Source organism: Eretmochelys imbricata, chromosome 3, assembly GCF_965152235.1.
Source record: "Eretmochelys imbricata isolate rEreImb1 chromosome 3, rEreImb1.hap1, whole genome shotgun sequence".
NCBI classification, from domain to species: Eukaryota; Metazoa; Chordata; order Testudines; family Cheloniidae; genus Eretmochelys; species Eretmochelys imbricata.
Window position 1 is genome coordinate 142,930,705 of NC_135574.1, and position 16,149 is coordinate 142,946,853.

Sequence of the window (16,149 nt, forward strand, 5' to 3'; positions counted from 1 at the left end):
GCGCTCAGCTCAGCCCTGCGCTGCCCAACCTGCCCCCTGCTCGGAGCCGCCCCCGCCCCCCTAACGCCCCCAAACATCCCGGGACCCCGCCCCGACCTGCAGCTCGCATCCCGGCCACACCCCGGGAGCCAGCACCTAGACCCCGCCCTCCAACGCGCCCCCCAAGCCTCGGCGCCGCCCCAGCCTCCTGCCCCGGGACTGCACCTCCAACACGGGCCAGACGCCCTGCCCTTGCCCTGGGCCTCGGCCCTCAACACCCCCCTCCCGACATCCCGTCCCCAACATGCCCCAACCACTCCAGCCCTGCTCCCAACATGCCCAGGGACCCCTCTCAACACTCCCCAACGCTCCAGCTGAGCCCCACCCCACGACCGCACCCTCAACATACTCAGGACACTGCTCCCCACACCGTGCCCCAAACACTCTGCCTTGGGACCCTACCTCCAGTACGTGCCAATCACCCTGCCCCTGTGCTGTGGATCTGGCTCCCAACTTGGCCCAAAACTCTCCGCCCCTGGGCCAGGATCCTGTCTGCAACCCACACCAAACACCCAGCTCCAGGCTCTGCACTGGGATCCTGCCGCGAACATACTGCCCCTATGCCTGTGTCTCTCAGGATCAGATCCACTGATATTTTTAGAGCTTTTTTAAGTTTTCCAAGCAGTGAAGGATTCTTTTGTTTTGGAGGTCATTGTCCACAAACTGCACCTTCTATTTTTTAAATATAGCAGGAAATGGGAGCTGTGTTTGGGCATTCCCAACAAAGGAAGCACAGGACTGACAACACACAACTACTGCTGCTTTGACTTGCAGCTGGTTTTGCCCAAACAATGGTGACTAATACCTAGTAACCTGTAGAGGTCCATAGTTAGGTTTTGAAACTATAAAGGGAGTGAGGGAAGCATTTGTGGGTTTGAATGGGCCAGGAAAAGACAAAGCTCATGCTCTGCCAGGCCTGGTGATGAAACCTGTGAATTTCCTTTCTTATAGGCAGCTGCTTCTATCAATAGAATAATGGAAATGGTGGCCCAGAGGCTTGGAGTGTACTATACAGGAGATCTTAATATTTCACAAATATGTTCATCAGTAACACCCAAAGGAGTGCACCAGCTCATAATGCAGTCACAAAGATCACAGATTTTTCTCCCTTCTCAGTAAAATGTAGTTCAATGGCCTACAACCTTCTTTAGCTTGAGTTCAACTTCCAACCCTTCCTCAACATAGCCTTGAATATTATGAGATGCTGCTGACATGCTTGAGAACTTGAGCAGGGGTAGATGGAGTTACTCTTGAGTGGATCCATTCCTTTCTTTGTAAGAGAGCCCAGAGAGTAGGATTAGGGAATTGTTCATTGACTGAGAGGGCTTTCTCTTGGGAGCCACTAGGAGAGTTTATAATTAAGTATGGATTAATGTCTTCCATATGCTAATATTACTCAGCAGTATATTTCAATATTTTCAGACTTTGCTGGTGTGATTGTAATAATGATCTGGGCATAGCTGAGGGCTCCTAGACCAGACTAGTATCATACTTACAAGGCAGAGAAACAACCAAAAGAAACTGTATTTTGTTTTAACATTTTTATAACATATAACAAGTGATGACTATTTCCCTCTTGCTCAATTATGGCTGTCATTCCCTGCTGCGTTCCTTCCACACCTACACATAGTCAGTGTTAGCCTCCCTTTATTGTTCCCAGTCTGCCAGCAGGGTGCAATGCGATAGCCATGATCTCTTCTCCCAACAGAAGGGGAAGGAGAAAGTTGCCATTGTGTGTTGTTCTCTGGTGGGCTTGGCTGCATCTCTACTGAGCCTGCCATTTGTGATACCCACCTGACTTTTCTTGCCTCTTATCTTTGACTGTAGGGCTCATAGGGCCCCTGTTTTCCACAAAATGCATTAGTAGCTCAGTCCAACTGTGATTACAGCTCCAGGTGCTAAAAATAGACAATTACTGTACAAATCACACACTGCTGCTTGAAACCTCATCCTTCAACAAGGTTCTCAAGCAAGTGCCTAACTTTAAGCTTGTGAGTAGTTCCACTAGAGTGCGTGAAGCATAAAATTAAGAATATGCTTATAATGCTTAGATACAGATCTCTACTGCTTGAGCTAATGGAAAAGTCCCTTAGCTACTACTAGCAAGTCCCATATTCTCTGTCGGAGTCAACTGCTAAAGTGAAACTTGATTATATACATAAATCCAGTACATTACAGAGGGATCTAAATCTTATTCTGAGCACACTGGGGGGGAAAAAGCCCTGCTAAATGTAAGCGTTCAGCATTTTATTGTCTCTTTAGCATAAAAGGGGGACATTAATATACAATACCTTCCACTGTAGGCATTGGGATTTTAAGCTATGATGATATTTTAAACATTATTTTAAAGCTATGATGTTAGTTTTGCTTTCCTGGAATTAATTTGATTGTTATTCTTTATGCCTTATGCTTTTTATTGTACTGTCTTCTATTATTGTTACCCATAGACTTTACATCTGTTTCCTCTAAATCAGTGATATGGGGCTTTCTTTAATTACAGAAATAGCTTGCTGCCAAAATAAAAACAACATTATATTGGTGTGAGAAGCTTGCTTCCTGTTAATGTTATATGAGGTTAAATTTAATATTTTGCCTCTCATTCTTGCTGATTTGTCTCCGATACCTGTTTGTCTCAGTGGGCCCAATCCTGCCACTCCTGTTGGTCTTCAGTGGTACTACTTATAAGAGTAAGCCTTACTTTTAGGACTAAGTGTTGCTGAATTGGACCCTTTCTCCAGACCCAGGAAGATGGAAAAGGAGGAGAGAAATATACCTGATTGGGTGGGGTTTGCATATGGAGAACAACATGAGATATTTTGTTCTCAAGAAAAAAGAGAGTAGTGCCAGGATTTTTCTCCACCCTTCAGATCTGTCCATTTAAAGGCAATTGTTGTTCTAACACTGCAATTTCACTTAAAGGCAACAAACCTGGCAAAACAACAGAATAAAGTAGCTGATGAAATAGAGAAAGTGTTGTTACTAATTGTGATGGAAAAGTGACAGGACATATTGGCTGTTTTTGCAGAAGTTTAAGCTTTTCTTTAACATTTTTAAATTTCAAGTTGTTTTTGCCAGATATGGTTTACTTAGTGACTAGAAAACAGTCCAGACCAGAATATAGTATACCAATAGTCCATGTTCCTTTTTCTGGTGGACTGTGGAGAGAAGCATTTTGAGACTGAAGAGATGGGGGTTTATGATTTTAAGAGATAATATGGATGTAAGAGAGGATCTCTACCTTGCAAAAGGGTCTGCAGAGGAGAACCTGTGCAATTTTATTTAATCTTTTGTTGAGAAACCTGTTACAATAGAATGAATAAATGATGTAATCCAATTGGGACCCAATCATAAAGACCTTACTGTGGGCCTAATTGTGACATATGCTGATCATCCATGGGAGTTTTGCCTTAGTAAGGACTTAAGAAATTGGCTTGCAGTGGTTAAGGTAAATATCTCAACCATGAAGAGACAGGAAGCCAAAGCAGCGGAAATGGGACAAATACAAAATGAGAAGTGAGCTGAAAATGTGGATCTGATTTGGAATATCTCATAATTTAGGGATTTTGGGGATTGTAGGTTTTTTTGTCTGGCCTATTATGAGGATAAGGGCTATTTACATAATTTGGTTTGGTTTATATTTCAAACACCACTACAGTTTGGAGATATTCAGAAATTCAGTGAGTTTAATGAGCCACACCTGGTTCTATAGCTTTGTCTGCACTGGGGGGGATTTTTAAAAAAATTCCCCACTATTGCTAATACGAATGCAGCTTGTGATAAATCAATGATGGGAAATTTTAACAAGAGACAAGATATTGCTAATGAGTTCAGTGGAATGAATCTGCAACTCCCTGCAGGTTTCCAACACCTGTAACAGAGTGGGGCAGCTGGAGAATTTTGAAACCATGCAACAGGCATACATCAATGAAAAGGCATTTGTTAAGGGTTACATTGAACACAAGAGAAAGGAACAGAAAATATTATATATGTCTAATGTGGTGGAGTAACCCATTGGCAGCAAAACCTTATTTTTTAAAAAATTTCCTGACATTTGAGTGCTTAATCTCACAACCTTAACTAGCATTAAATAGAACTTTTGTATTTAATTTCCCAAGTTTTATAAAGGAAAAAATGGAGAGGATGGGCGTGTGTGTAAAGAACTAAAAGGAAAACAGGAAACTGCAATTTAAAACTCTGTCTTTGAGGTGCTAAGCTCCATTGATTCCCATTGGTATAATAACCAGAACAGGTGCTTAGCTCCTTTCAGGATTGAGCCTAAAGAACCACAGGTTAGCTCTTAGGTCTAAGCATCTATTTACAGGTGTCTTTACCACATGAACAAATAGAGTCTAGCTATTTGGTAACACTATAAAAACAGGTGTCTGATTTCCGTAGCCAGTTTCTCAAATGTGTCTGATATGAGCCCAATCTGGGAAGGAGCTGACTGTCCCGTTTCCAGTGCTGAGCACCCACAACTCCCATTGACTTTACTGGGAGTTGTGGGTGCTCAGCACCTCAGAGGATTAAGCCTGATGAAAATTCTCACATTTGAATCTAAACTTCCCTTCATCTTCCAAAGCCTCACTGTTGTCATATTTCTTGTTATTTATTGATCATGAAAAGTTAAACTAAAGAAAATCTCACTATGTGAAATGTTTCCCACATCTTGGGTATGCACAATAGAAGAAAAAACATTAACTGATGTGGAAAATCTTTATGACGTGTGGGGTGAAGGAAAACATAGATTCAGAAGGCAATACTCTCTGCTGTTAAACCAGATGTTTGAGAGGTGGTAGGGAAACTAGAGACTTGTATTTCAGGCCTATCAAGTAACGTCCTTAAGAATTTAATTTTTATTTGTGCATTGATGGTATGTGATGAGCAAGTGAGGGCATAGAATTGTAGAGAGTGCTGTTGGTGGCTCTAGTCTGCATTTAAATAAGGAGATGAATATCGCTTTATGAAGAAACAACAATAATAGTTGGCACTTCTGCAGCATCTGCTATCTGGGGATCTCAAGGCACTTTACAAAGGTAGGGTGAATTCACCTCTGGACAGTGCCAATCCAAGGCAAGCTGATCACTTGAGACCTAGTGCCTGGTCTTCATTTGGCTTCTAGTGTTTAAGTAGGATTTAAGTAGTGCATAGGCCTTATATAGGGGTGAATTTCACCCATTCAGGGATTTAGCCTCACAACACCTGTTAAGCAGGGAAGTACAGTTAACTCTCTTTCACAGAGAATCACACTGAGGCAGAGATTATTATTTATAAAGCAGTGCAGGCATGTGTGGTGCTTTACTGGTACTCTACCCCAATGGGCTAACGATGTAAAGCTAATATGAAAACACAAGAGGACAAGAGACTGAAGAGTGAGGAAGTTGGGAGAAGAATGGAGAAGGAAGGATAACATCCTTTCAGGCCACAGCTTTTCACAGCATGAGGTTAAAGCTGTTTGCATCATGCATTTCTTGTTGTTTCTGGAATGCACAGGGGGATTTCTCAGGGTAAATTATGGCTCAGACAACTCTGCAGCACCATCTCCATGGACCCTGAGGCAAACCTTCCAAGGGGATCTCCACAAGGACCAGGGGGATGATGCTATGGACCAAGGACACACATTGTTGTCACACCTTGCCAATCCTCTAGGGAAACGAGCATCGAATCATGCTGGTTACCTTTAGAGCAGAGTACTCATGGAAACCTCTGAAGAGGTGACTCCAAGGAGCAGAAACGGGTGGGGAGTGACCTAACAATACAGTTCCTTTGGAGCAACCCTATCAGGTAGCCAGAGAGGTGACAGGACAGGGGGTTCCAGGCCCAGTGCAGAGAAGGATTTGGACGATCCATGAGTGTAGTACCCCTTGTTTATTTCTTAATAGGGGGTAACAGACACCCTCTCCCTGACAGAATTATCTGAGCTGCTTGGGGAGCTTCCCTACACCCCAATCCCTTCGCGCAAGTTATTTCAGGGAAGGAGCTATGTCCCCCTTGTTTTTACTCTCTGTTTTAGAAATATTTTTTGAAAATATACAAATACATCAATGGCTAAATTCTATTCCTATTCCACACATCAGTAGGTCTCAGTAAGTTTGACCCTTATGGTATGCTATCTGAGCAGAATAAAGCCCAAAGTGCAGGCTGTCAAGGAGCAGTTTAGGATTTTGGTTGTGTTTTTTTTTAAAGATTATATTGTATTTAGTCACGTGAGAGATCCAGTAAAATTATTTTCACATTGGCAAATTGTGATAAAAAATGCTTACAGTAACTATCCCAAAGAGCTGACATAATTGTTGCCATAACATAGAAAATGGGAATAAAAGGGGACAGCACAGCTACAGTTTCCAGAGGGAGAAAACAATAGTGCTTTGCACAATAACAGGCTGTAACCTGCAGTGGAAATTCACCAGGTCTAAGGTAACAATAGGGAGCAATGCCCCAAAGGGACAGGGAAGGATATTAATGATAGTAATATAGGCTTTTTCAGTCTTTCATTTTTATGACTCTTTGACCACAAGATCAAGCTTTAAAAGTGGCCAGAGACTTTATTATGGCCAACATTTTGAGCTTGCTTTTCATGTCTTACATACAAATGAAAATATTTAATAGCTACAGTACATTACTGGTTACAGAATGTTTGATTGTACTATCACAGTAGTTATCCCGGGAAATAAAAGATCTAAAAATTGCTAACCTCTCCCTCCCACTCCAGATACTGGTGTTGTTTCGAAATCCTCAAGATACCGCTGCATCGTTTTTCCATTTCTTAAAGAACATCTCAGACATCCCCAGTTATAACTCCTGGGATGAGTTTTTCTCAGAGTTCATGAGTGGAAAAGGTACAATTACTATTTTTGAATGTATCTGAAAGATTAAGCAGCAGAAAAAAATGTTTTAGACAAAGTAAATGGGGCCAATATGAAAACAGCTGTGTAATGCTAAAATTAATTGATAGTTATTGTTGCAATTGAACTCCAGAATGTGAGGAAAGTTCTAAGATAGTGCTGCTTCTGGGCATTATGTTGTCCCTTGAGTCATGAACTTGCATAGTAGTTTAATGTCTTGGGCAAAACCTCTGCCAACTAGGGCCAGCTTCAAGCAAGATCTGATCAGAATCAAAAGCGCTAGTGAAGACATTTCAGTTTCTGCATCTGGGACCAAACCAAAATCCCAGTTCTAAGCACTTCCAAAATGTAGGGAAGTTTAGATCTAGATAGAGATCTGGACTTGGCTGCTCAGAATGATGCCTAATAACAGCATATGTACTCATGGAAGCTAAAACAATAGTATAGATAGAGGAGTTCGTGCTTCAGGACATAAACCTCTAGCCTACAGGAGTCAGAGAGAAATCTTGCCTTCTCCATTGTACAACACTGCACAACTGAACAGATGTTCTGTTATGTTTATTTGCATGGGTATAACCTGAAGGCAGCAAAAGTGATTCTTAGTTAAAGAGAAACAAAAGCATAGTTATTGAACATACAGGCTGAAGCTTGTTTTCTATCTCCTTTTCAGTCAGCTGGGGTTCCTATTTTGACCACGTGCATAGAGCAAACACATTGAGGATGAAAATGTTATGATTATAACATATGAAGACCTGAAAGAGGTAAAGCTGTTGATACTTGGAGGCAAGACTTATCTGATCCTGTTCCTACTCAAGTCAATGGCAAAGCTCCTAGTGACCTCAATGAGATATGATGGCGCCCAAAACATATTATAGCAACAAGTTGAGCATGGATACAAATCTGTAACACTTAGCATCAAGGTGATATAAAATGCATTGTGTGTGAAAGTGTTATTAATACGTCAAGATCACACACCAGTCAAAAAGGGAACTCCTTTTTTCAGAGCAAACATGTTACCCCTTTCACTACACTGTTTTCAGAACTTGGCTTCTGGAGCAAAGCAAATAGCTGAATTCTTTGGATTCTCTCAAAGCAGAGCAGATTCAGTCTACTGCAGACAGGGGAAACTTCCATGTGACGAGAAAAAAATCCCAGGAGATCTATGGCTCAGTTGGTCCGATTCTCTTCCGTAAAGGTAAATTTGTGTTTAAAAAAAAAATCCAAGGATTGTCAATGATTACATTTAATTTAATTTTGACAGGAATCTGGAATAGGAGGCAATCAACCTTTCTTTCTTTCTAGTTATCTAGGTTAGAAATGGTTTGAGAAACACGGATGGTGCTTTTAGAGAGTCACTTGATATTTCCGCATGGGTCAAAATCAATAAATAAACCACTTTGATTACCCTGTTTCCTTAAAGCATAGCACAGTCATGGCTTTCCCCAGCTCCCATTACAGTGATGGAGAGATTCCCGCTGACTTGTGTGGGAGATAGAACGGGCTCTAAAACTTGATTTAGGCCATTAAATCTCTATAGAATTTTCTTCTTGAGTTTCTTAGGCAACTACTGGGATTAATTATGGGCCGGAATCAAAATCTTGGATCTAAGCAACCTATAGGTTGACAAGTATCTTTGGAATGGACGAGACTACAGTCCCAGATCCATACATCCTCAGATTTAGGGGTATTCAAAATCTGGATCCAAATTTTGCAAGTGGGGACAATCTGTTCTTGCAGTTGCGAGTCATACTTATGAACTCTTTGGGCCTTTGCACTGCACCTTGCATAGTCTTTTTTACACCCGTGCAAATACAACCAAATCAGAACAAAAGCATTATATCCACTCTTTATACTCACCTTGTAGTGGTATAAATGACTATACAAGGTGCAGGCAATGGTGGATCAGGCCCTGTATGCCCTTTTCTTCCTCTGAACAGATGTTTATTTCTGGCATATGAACATGCATTGTCCCCAAATACCATAATAAAGGAATCTGACATTCTTCTTTTAAATCTGTCCCTACAGTCATCATAGTCAAGGGTATCCTTTTCTTACTTTTGTTTATTCCAGGTGCTGTTGGAGATTGGAAGAACCTTTTTACTGAAGCTCAAAGCCAGGAAATGGATGCTAAATTTAAAGAGTGTTTAGGGGGAACCAAGCTGAAAGCAAATCTGAAGTATGATGTGTACTGCAAGGCCTGAGAATGGTTACAGAAAAGTCTCACTTTGATATGTTTTTTTTTTATTTTATTTTTTAAATATACTCTAAAAGGAATAGTTTAAATCAGGACGAATATCTCAGTTGTAATTTGTAACTTGTTAGTGTAAGATTAAATTTCTACTAAGTTTGGTTCTGTTGTATTATCAGAATACAGGCTTCAGTTCGGTAAACCACTTAAGCACATGCTTAATTTTAAGCACCTGCTTCAATCCCAGTGTAGTCAGTGGGATTACTCATCAATTAAGCAAGAGTTTAAATGTTTTGCTGACCAGAGATAAGATTACTTGCACCACAATTACTTCTGTAATTTAGGACACCTAGATACCAGAAAGACTTAGCCAAACTGGGGAAAATTCATGGAAGAGCAACGTAAGTGATCAGGGATTTATAAGGAATGAAATAGTGTAACTATGCACTGTGGAGCGTTGTATTCCCATTATCATAGTAGAACAGAAAGAGTGGAATTGATTAGGGTGCTTAAATAAGTAGGAATAATGGGATGACAGTGAGGAAAGAAATGTTTAGAGTGCATATCAGAAAACATTTCCTTAACCCTAACTGTGGAAGTGTCCCAACAGGTTTCTACAGCTTCTCATCACGTGCATGATTTTAAAACTAGATTGGAGAAAGCACTTGAGCATGTACTATAAAGAACAATTATATAGAGGCAGTGGGATGGATGAGACCTGCTCGGCTTTTTCCATCTCTGATTTCTATAACTCAAGGAGTTGTCAGTCCATGCTCACTGATGAAAATGAGCTATGTTTCTAATATTATTAAAATGTACTTTGGGCCAGATTGTGCCTTTAGACACATACCCTCAAGAGTCATCCCACCAAAGCACAGTTCCTCCCCTGCTCCACTTTTGCTTCAGGTAAGGAATAAATTACATCAGCCCTTGAAAGGGTGAAGTTTACTTCCCCCTCTTGCACCAAGCCAACTATTCCAGCCTGTGAGGGGGGAAAGGGGTAGAGCTAAGACTCCATCCCCTTATGTCCATTTTCTTGAAGCAGCAAGTATCTGAGGGCAGAGTCTGAGCTCCACAACAAAACCAGACCCAAGTTCTAGCTAGGCTGGGGATGGATGGGGCCTTATTTGCTCAATTGAGTAAGACAAGGGCATGGTCTAACCCTTTGCATATGCATTAATGTTGATTAATTGCATAGTACACTACAGGCCTATAACCTTAAATGTATATTAAAGGTAATATATGCACAGTTGTTTTGTGAACTATCAATTCCATGTGATTAGTGCCATTGAGTTCAATGGGAGTACAGTAACTCCTCGCTTAACGTTATAGTTATGTTCCTGAAAAATGCGACTTTAAGCGAAACGATGTTAAGTGACTCCAATTTCCTCATAAGAATTAATGTAAATAGGTGGGGTTAGGTTCCAGGGAAATGTTTTTCACCAGACAAAAGACTATATTATATATATATATACACACACACGGTATAAGTTTTAAACAAACAATTTAATACTATACACAGCAATGATGATTGTGAAGCTTGGCTGAGGTGGAGTCAAAGGATGGAAGAGTGTGGGATATTTCCCAGGGAATGCCTTACTGCTAAATGATGAACTAGCACTCAGCTGAGCCCTCAAGGGTTAACACATTGTTGTTAATGTAGCCTCACACTCTACAAGACAGAACAAATGGAGGGAGGGGAGACAGTATGGCAGACAGAGACACATACCATGTGTGTGTGTATGAGAAAGAGAGAGATGCACATTGCCCCTTTAAGCACGCTGTCCGCACTCTAAGTACTCTGCCTTTTTAAGTAGATCAGCAAATTGAGACAGCAGCTGCGGCCAGCAAGCTCTCTCAGTCCTGAGCCCTGTCGTGTCCCCACCCTGCTCTATATGGAGAAGGGATAAGCGGGAGGCAGGAGCAGGGGGGAGGGGGACACGCTGACATTAGCCCCCTCTTCCCTCTCACCCCGTCCTCTCACAGCAAGCAGGAGGCTCCTGGGAGTAGCTCCAAGGCAGAGGGCAGGAGCAGCGCATGAAAGCGGGGGGAGGGACAGATGAATTGCTGGCAATTGATAGCCTGCTGGGCGGCTGCCGCACAGGGAACTTAGGGGAGCAGGGAGCTGATGGGGGGCTGCCGGCACACCCTGGTTCCAAGCATCCAGCAGCTAGCTGCAACGGGCTGCTCTTTCTGCAAGCAGTGGACAAAGCATGCGGCTGCCAAACAAGGTTATAAGGGAGCATTGCGCAACTTTAAACGAGCATGTTCCCTAATTGATCAGCAACGTAACAACGTTAACCGGGATGACTTTAAGTGAGGAGTTACTGTACTTGGATGAGCAAGGATTGTAGGGTCTGTCCCTGTTTTTTAAACTCATTTTAGCTGCAATGTGTTGTTTGGTAGAATTCTGTGTAGAATGCAATAAAGTAAGTACTGGCATTATTCAAAGCTGATGAAGTCATTGGAAATCTATTCAACATGTTAAATTGATTTTCCAAGAGATTTGTTTAAAGCATTCTATATAAATGAATCCTTTCTAACTGCCTGCCATTGTTTCTGGAGAAAGAATGGATATTGCAGACCCAAGGAGTTAACTAGATTTGCTAGTCTGTCCCCTAGCCCCTAGATAGATACCTGGAGAATGAAGAAGACTGACTGGCAGCTGGAGCTCACCTCATTTTCTTGCTTTCTTGTTTTTATCTTTTATTTCCTTTCTCACTTTCCTTTTTGATGGTGTCTGCCAGCTTCTGTCCCAGAAATAATCGTTGTGAGTGAGATAAATAGTCTGGCAGAAGGAGCGTTCGCTCCAACTAAATTGAGAAAAGGAATGTGCTTGCATTTTCAGCCTCCCTCACCATGTAAAAGAACTGAGGCTTTACTACAAATGCTGTGTTCAGACAACATGAACGCACACTGGCAGCCAAATACTGTCACACAGGGTCCTAAAGGTCCAGTGTTAGCAAGGCTCCCCTCTCCAAGGTATTTCAGTGACAGCTGAATAGTTAAGACACTTTAGCCTCAGTACGTAGTTAGAAGGTGTCCTGCTATTTCCTTATCAAGTCGCCCCAAAAACCTGATTTGATTTTTTTTCTGGCCTGTTCCCCTTTTTATTTTTTTACCGTGTAGCAGCCATGTTCACTTCAGTAGGGAAAGCTGTCTACAATTCACTAAAAAAATCAAAAAACCCGAAGCAGTTGGGTTTTTAACATCTTTTTCATTTATCCCATAAGCCTGCTCTAAATGCTGGTAGGAGAAAATAAACATTAGATATGCCAAGTAAACACTGACTACCAGGGAGGGACGTGAGGGCTGTGAACGTAGCTGATTTTGTTTGGCGTACAAGCTGCGGGAGTGGGAGGGAGGGGGCAGGTTAAAGTGAAACATTCCAACACAATTCAATATGACACAGCTTGTTACCTTTAATATTCAAATGTCAAATGTAGGTGAAAACAACATGATTTCTCAGGATTAAACGTGCATCTCCTAAGCCATAGAATATATTCATGTAATCTTTTTGACAGCAGGTTGTTTAACCTAAGGCTGTTTAAGTATTTGAGGAACTACTGTGAAGGTGCTGCACTCTATATACCCTTACACTCCACACACACTCACCAGCCATCTGCTGGAATTAAAAAAAAAAACCAACCCACCCCCCCAAAAAACAGTTCAAGATCCTGATATAGAGGCATCCCCCTACTAATAGAAAATAAAAGAAAACCAAAATGAATGCTTGTGGTGACTCTGGTGGTTTCATTCAGCTTCAAGAAGCAGGAATACAGTTGAAAACGTTAGCCAGTGGTCTCACTGACTTAGACATTTTAATGCAAATAGACTTGCTGGTTGACTAGAGATTACTTGCTTGTGGATGTCAAATCTGAGATGATTCCTACCGCTCAGAGGGAGGTGGAAGCACAACCCTCTTGATCAGACCTGCTGGCGTTGCATGGCTGGCAGCAACAGCCACAACAGCAGCCATTTCAGGCAAGCAAGCAAAGGCTTCTTCCTTTCCTTTAGTTCTTGAAGATGGTGGTCTGTGTCTGGTTCCTCCCTCTTGGAACTCCTCTGCAGGACTTCACTGGCAAACCAGAATGGGGCACTCTCCTTCTGAGGCCACTGGTGTCACCTAATAGGGTCTGACTAGATCACCTTTATGTAAACAAAGAACCTTTCTATTTCACTAGTGTTGGGCTCAGAAAGTCCACAAATCCAAAATGATATTCAGCCATTCCAAAGGCATTTGAGGTCATGTGTCAGTCCACAGGCATTATGTCAACTATTGTACAAAAGACCTGACTCAAAATTAATTAAAAAAAGCAGAGCTAGTGTAGCACCGACAGACCCCAGTTGTCGTCGGTCAGGGTCAAACCTGGGGCCTCTGGAGCTTAGTGCATGAGCCTCTACTGTGTGAGCTAAAAGCCACCTGGCTGGTAGCTAAGACTATAGAGCAGGGGTGGCCAGCCTGAGCCTTAGAAGGAGCCAGAATTTACCAATGTACATTGCCAAAGAGCCACAGTAATATGTCAGCAGCCCCCCCATCAGCTCCTGCCCCCAGCGCCTCCCACCCACTGACAGCCCTGCTGATCAGCGCCTTTCCCTCCTTCCCCATCAGCTGTTTTGTGGCATGCAGGAGGCTTGGAGGGGGAGAGGGAGGAGCGAGGGCACGGCAGGCTCGGGAGGGTGTGGGAAGGGGGGGCAGTGGAGGCAGGGCCTGTGGCAGAGCTAGGGGTGGAGCCGTGAGTACTCTCTGGCACATTGCAAAGTTGGCGCCTGTTGGTTGGCCACCCCGCTATAGAGCAAACTCATTAATCTCTCTGTCTCTCTCTAAGGGTATGTCTACACTACGAAATTAGGTCGAATTTATAGAAGTCGGTTTTTTAGAAATCGGTTTTATATATTCGAGTGTGTGTGTCCCCACAGAAAATGCTCTAAGTGCATTAAGTGCATTAACTCGGCGGAGCGCTTCCACAGTACCGAGGCTAGAGTCAACTTCCGGAGTGTTGCACTGTGGGTAGCTATCTCACAGTTCCCACAGTCTCCGCTGCCCATTGGAATTCTGGGTTGAGATCCCAATGCCTGATGGGGCTAAAACATTGTCGCAGGTGGTTCTGGGTACATATCGTCAGGCCCCCGTTCCCTCCCTCCCTCCGTGAAAGCAAGGGCAGACAATCGTTTTGCACCTTTTTTCCTGAGTTACCTGTGCAGACGCCATACCACTGCAAGCATGGAGCCCGCTCAGCTCACTGTCACCGTATGTCTCCTGGGTGCTGGCAAACATGGTACTGCATTGCTACACAGTAGCAGCAACCCATTGCCTTGTGGCAGCAGACGGTACAATAGGACTGGTAGCCGTCATTGTCATGTCCAAGGTGCTCCTGGTCACCTGTCTGAGGTCAATCAGGAGCGCCTGGGCAGACATGGGCGCAGGGACTAAATTTGGAGTGACTTGATCAATTCATTCTCTTTAGTCCTGCAGTCAGTCCTATTGAACCATCTTATGGTAAGCAGGCAGGTGATATGGATCGCTAGCAGTTCTATTGCATCATCTTCTGCCGGGCAGGCAAGCGATGAGGATGGCTTACAGTCACATTGTACCATATTCTGCCGAGCAGCCCTGAGATGTGGATGGCATGCAGTCCTTCTGCACCGTCTGCTGCCAGCCAAAGATGTAAAAGATAGATGGAATGTATCAAAACAAGAAATAGACCAGATTTGTTTTGTACTCATTTGCTTCCCCCCCCCTCCGCCGTCTAGGGGACTCATTCCTCTAGGTCACACTGCAGTCACTCACAGGGAAGGTGCAGCGAGGTAAATCTAGCCATGTATCAATCAGAGGCCAGACTAACCTCCTTGTTCCAAAAAGAACAATAACTTAGGTGCACCATTTCTTATTGGAACCCTCCGTGAAGTCCTGCCTGAAATACTCCTTGATGTAAAGCCACCCCCTTTGTTGATTTTAGCTCCCTGAAGCCAACCCTGTAAACCGTGTAGTCAGTCGCCCCTCCCTCTGTCAGAGCAACGGCAGACAATCGTTCCGCGCCTTTTTTCTGTGCGGACGCCATACCAAGGCAAGCATGGAGGCCGCTCAGCTCACTTTGGCAATTAGGAGCACATTAAACACCACACGCATTATCCAGCAGTATATGCAGCACCAGAACCTGGCAGAGCAATACCGGGCGAGGAGGCGACGTCAGCGCGGTCACGTGAGTGCTCAGGACATGGACACAGATTTCTCTGAAAGCATGGGCCCTGCCAATGCATGCATCATGGTGCTAATGGGGCAGGTTCATGCTGTGGAACGCCGATTCTGGGCTCGGGAAACAAGCACAGACTGGTGGGATCGCATAGTGTTGCAGGTCTGGGACGATTCCCAGTGGCTGCAAAACTTTCGCATGCGTAAGGGCACTTTCATGGAACTTTGTGACTTGCTTTCCCCTGCCCTGAAGCTCATGAATACCAAGATGAGAGCAGCCCTCACAGTTGAGAAGTGAGTGGCGATAGCCCTGTGGAAGCTTGCAATGCCAGACAGCTACCAGTCAGTTGGGAATCAATTTGGAATGGGCAAATCTACTGTGGGGGCTGCTGTGATGCAAGTAGCCCACGCAATCAAAGATCTGCTGATATCAAGGGTAGTGACCCTGGGAAATGTGCAGGTCATAGTGGATGGCTTTGCTGCAATGGGATTCCCTAACTGTGGTGGGGCCATAGACGGAACCCATATCCCTATCTTGGCACCGGAGCACCAAGCCGGCGAGTACATAAACCGCAAGGGGTACTTTTCAATAGTGCTGCAAGCTCTGGTGGATCACAAGGGACGTTTCACCAACATCAACGTGGGATGGCCGGGAAAGGTACATGACGCTCGCATCTTCAGGAACTCTGGTCTGTTTCAAAAGCTGCAGGAAGGGACTTTATTCACAGACAAGAAAATAACTGTTGGGGATGTTGAAATGCCTATAGTTATCCTTGGGGACCCAGCCTACCCCTTAATGCCATGGCTCATGAAGCCGTACACAGGCAGCCTGGACAGTAGTCAGGAGCTGTTCAACTACAGGCTGAGCAAGTGCAGAATGGTGGTAG

The 16,149-nt window shown here is 43.6% G+C and overlaps 1 protein-coding gene across 1 annotated transcript; it reads left to right on the forward strand.

Moving 5' to 3' along the window:
- The first annotated feature begins 159 nt into the window (after nucleotides 1–159).
- On the forward strand, nucleotides 160–11,504 carry LOC144262991 (sulfotransferase 6B1-like). The gene is given in 7 exon segments (XM_077813532.1): nucleotides 160–833; nucleotides 6,749–6,875; nucleotides 7,552–7,581; nucleotides 7,584–7,642; nucleotides 7,922–7,965; nucleotides 7,967–8,076; nucleotides 8,952–11,504. Coding segments are annotated over 7 exon segments (504 nt in total). The 5' UTR covers nucleotides 160–830; the 3' UTR covers nucleotides 9,083–11,504.
- Nucleotides 11,505–16,149: the final 4,645 nt, after the last annotated feature.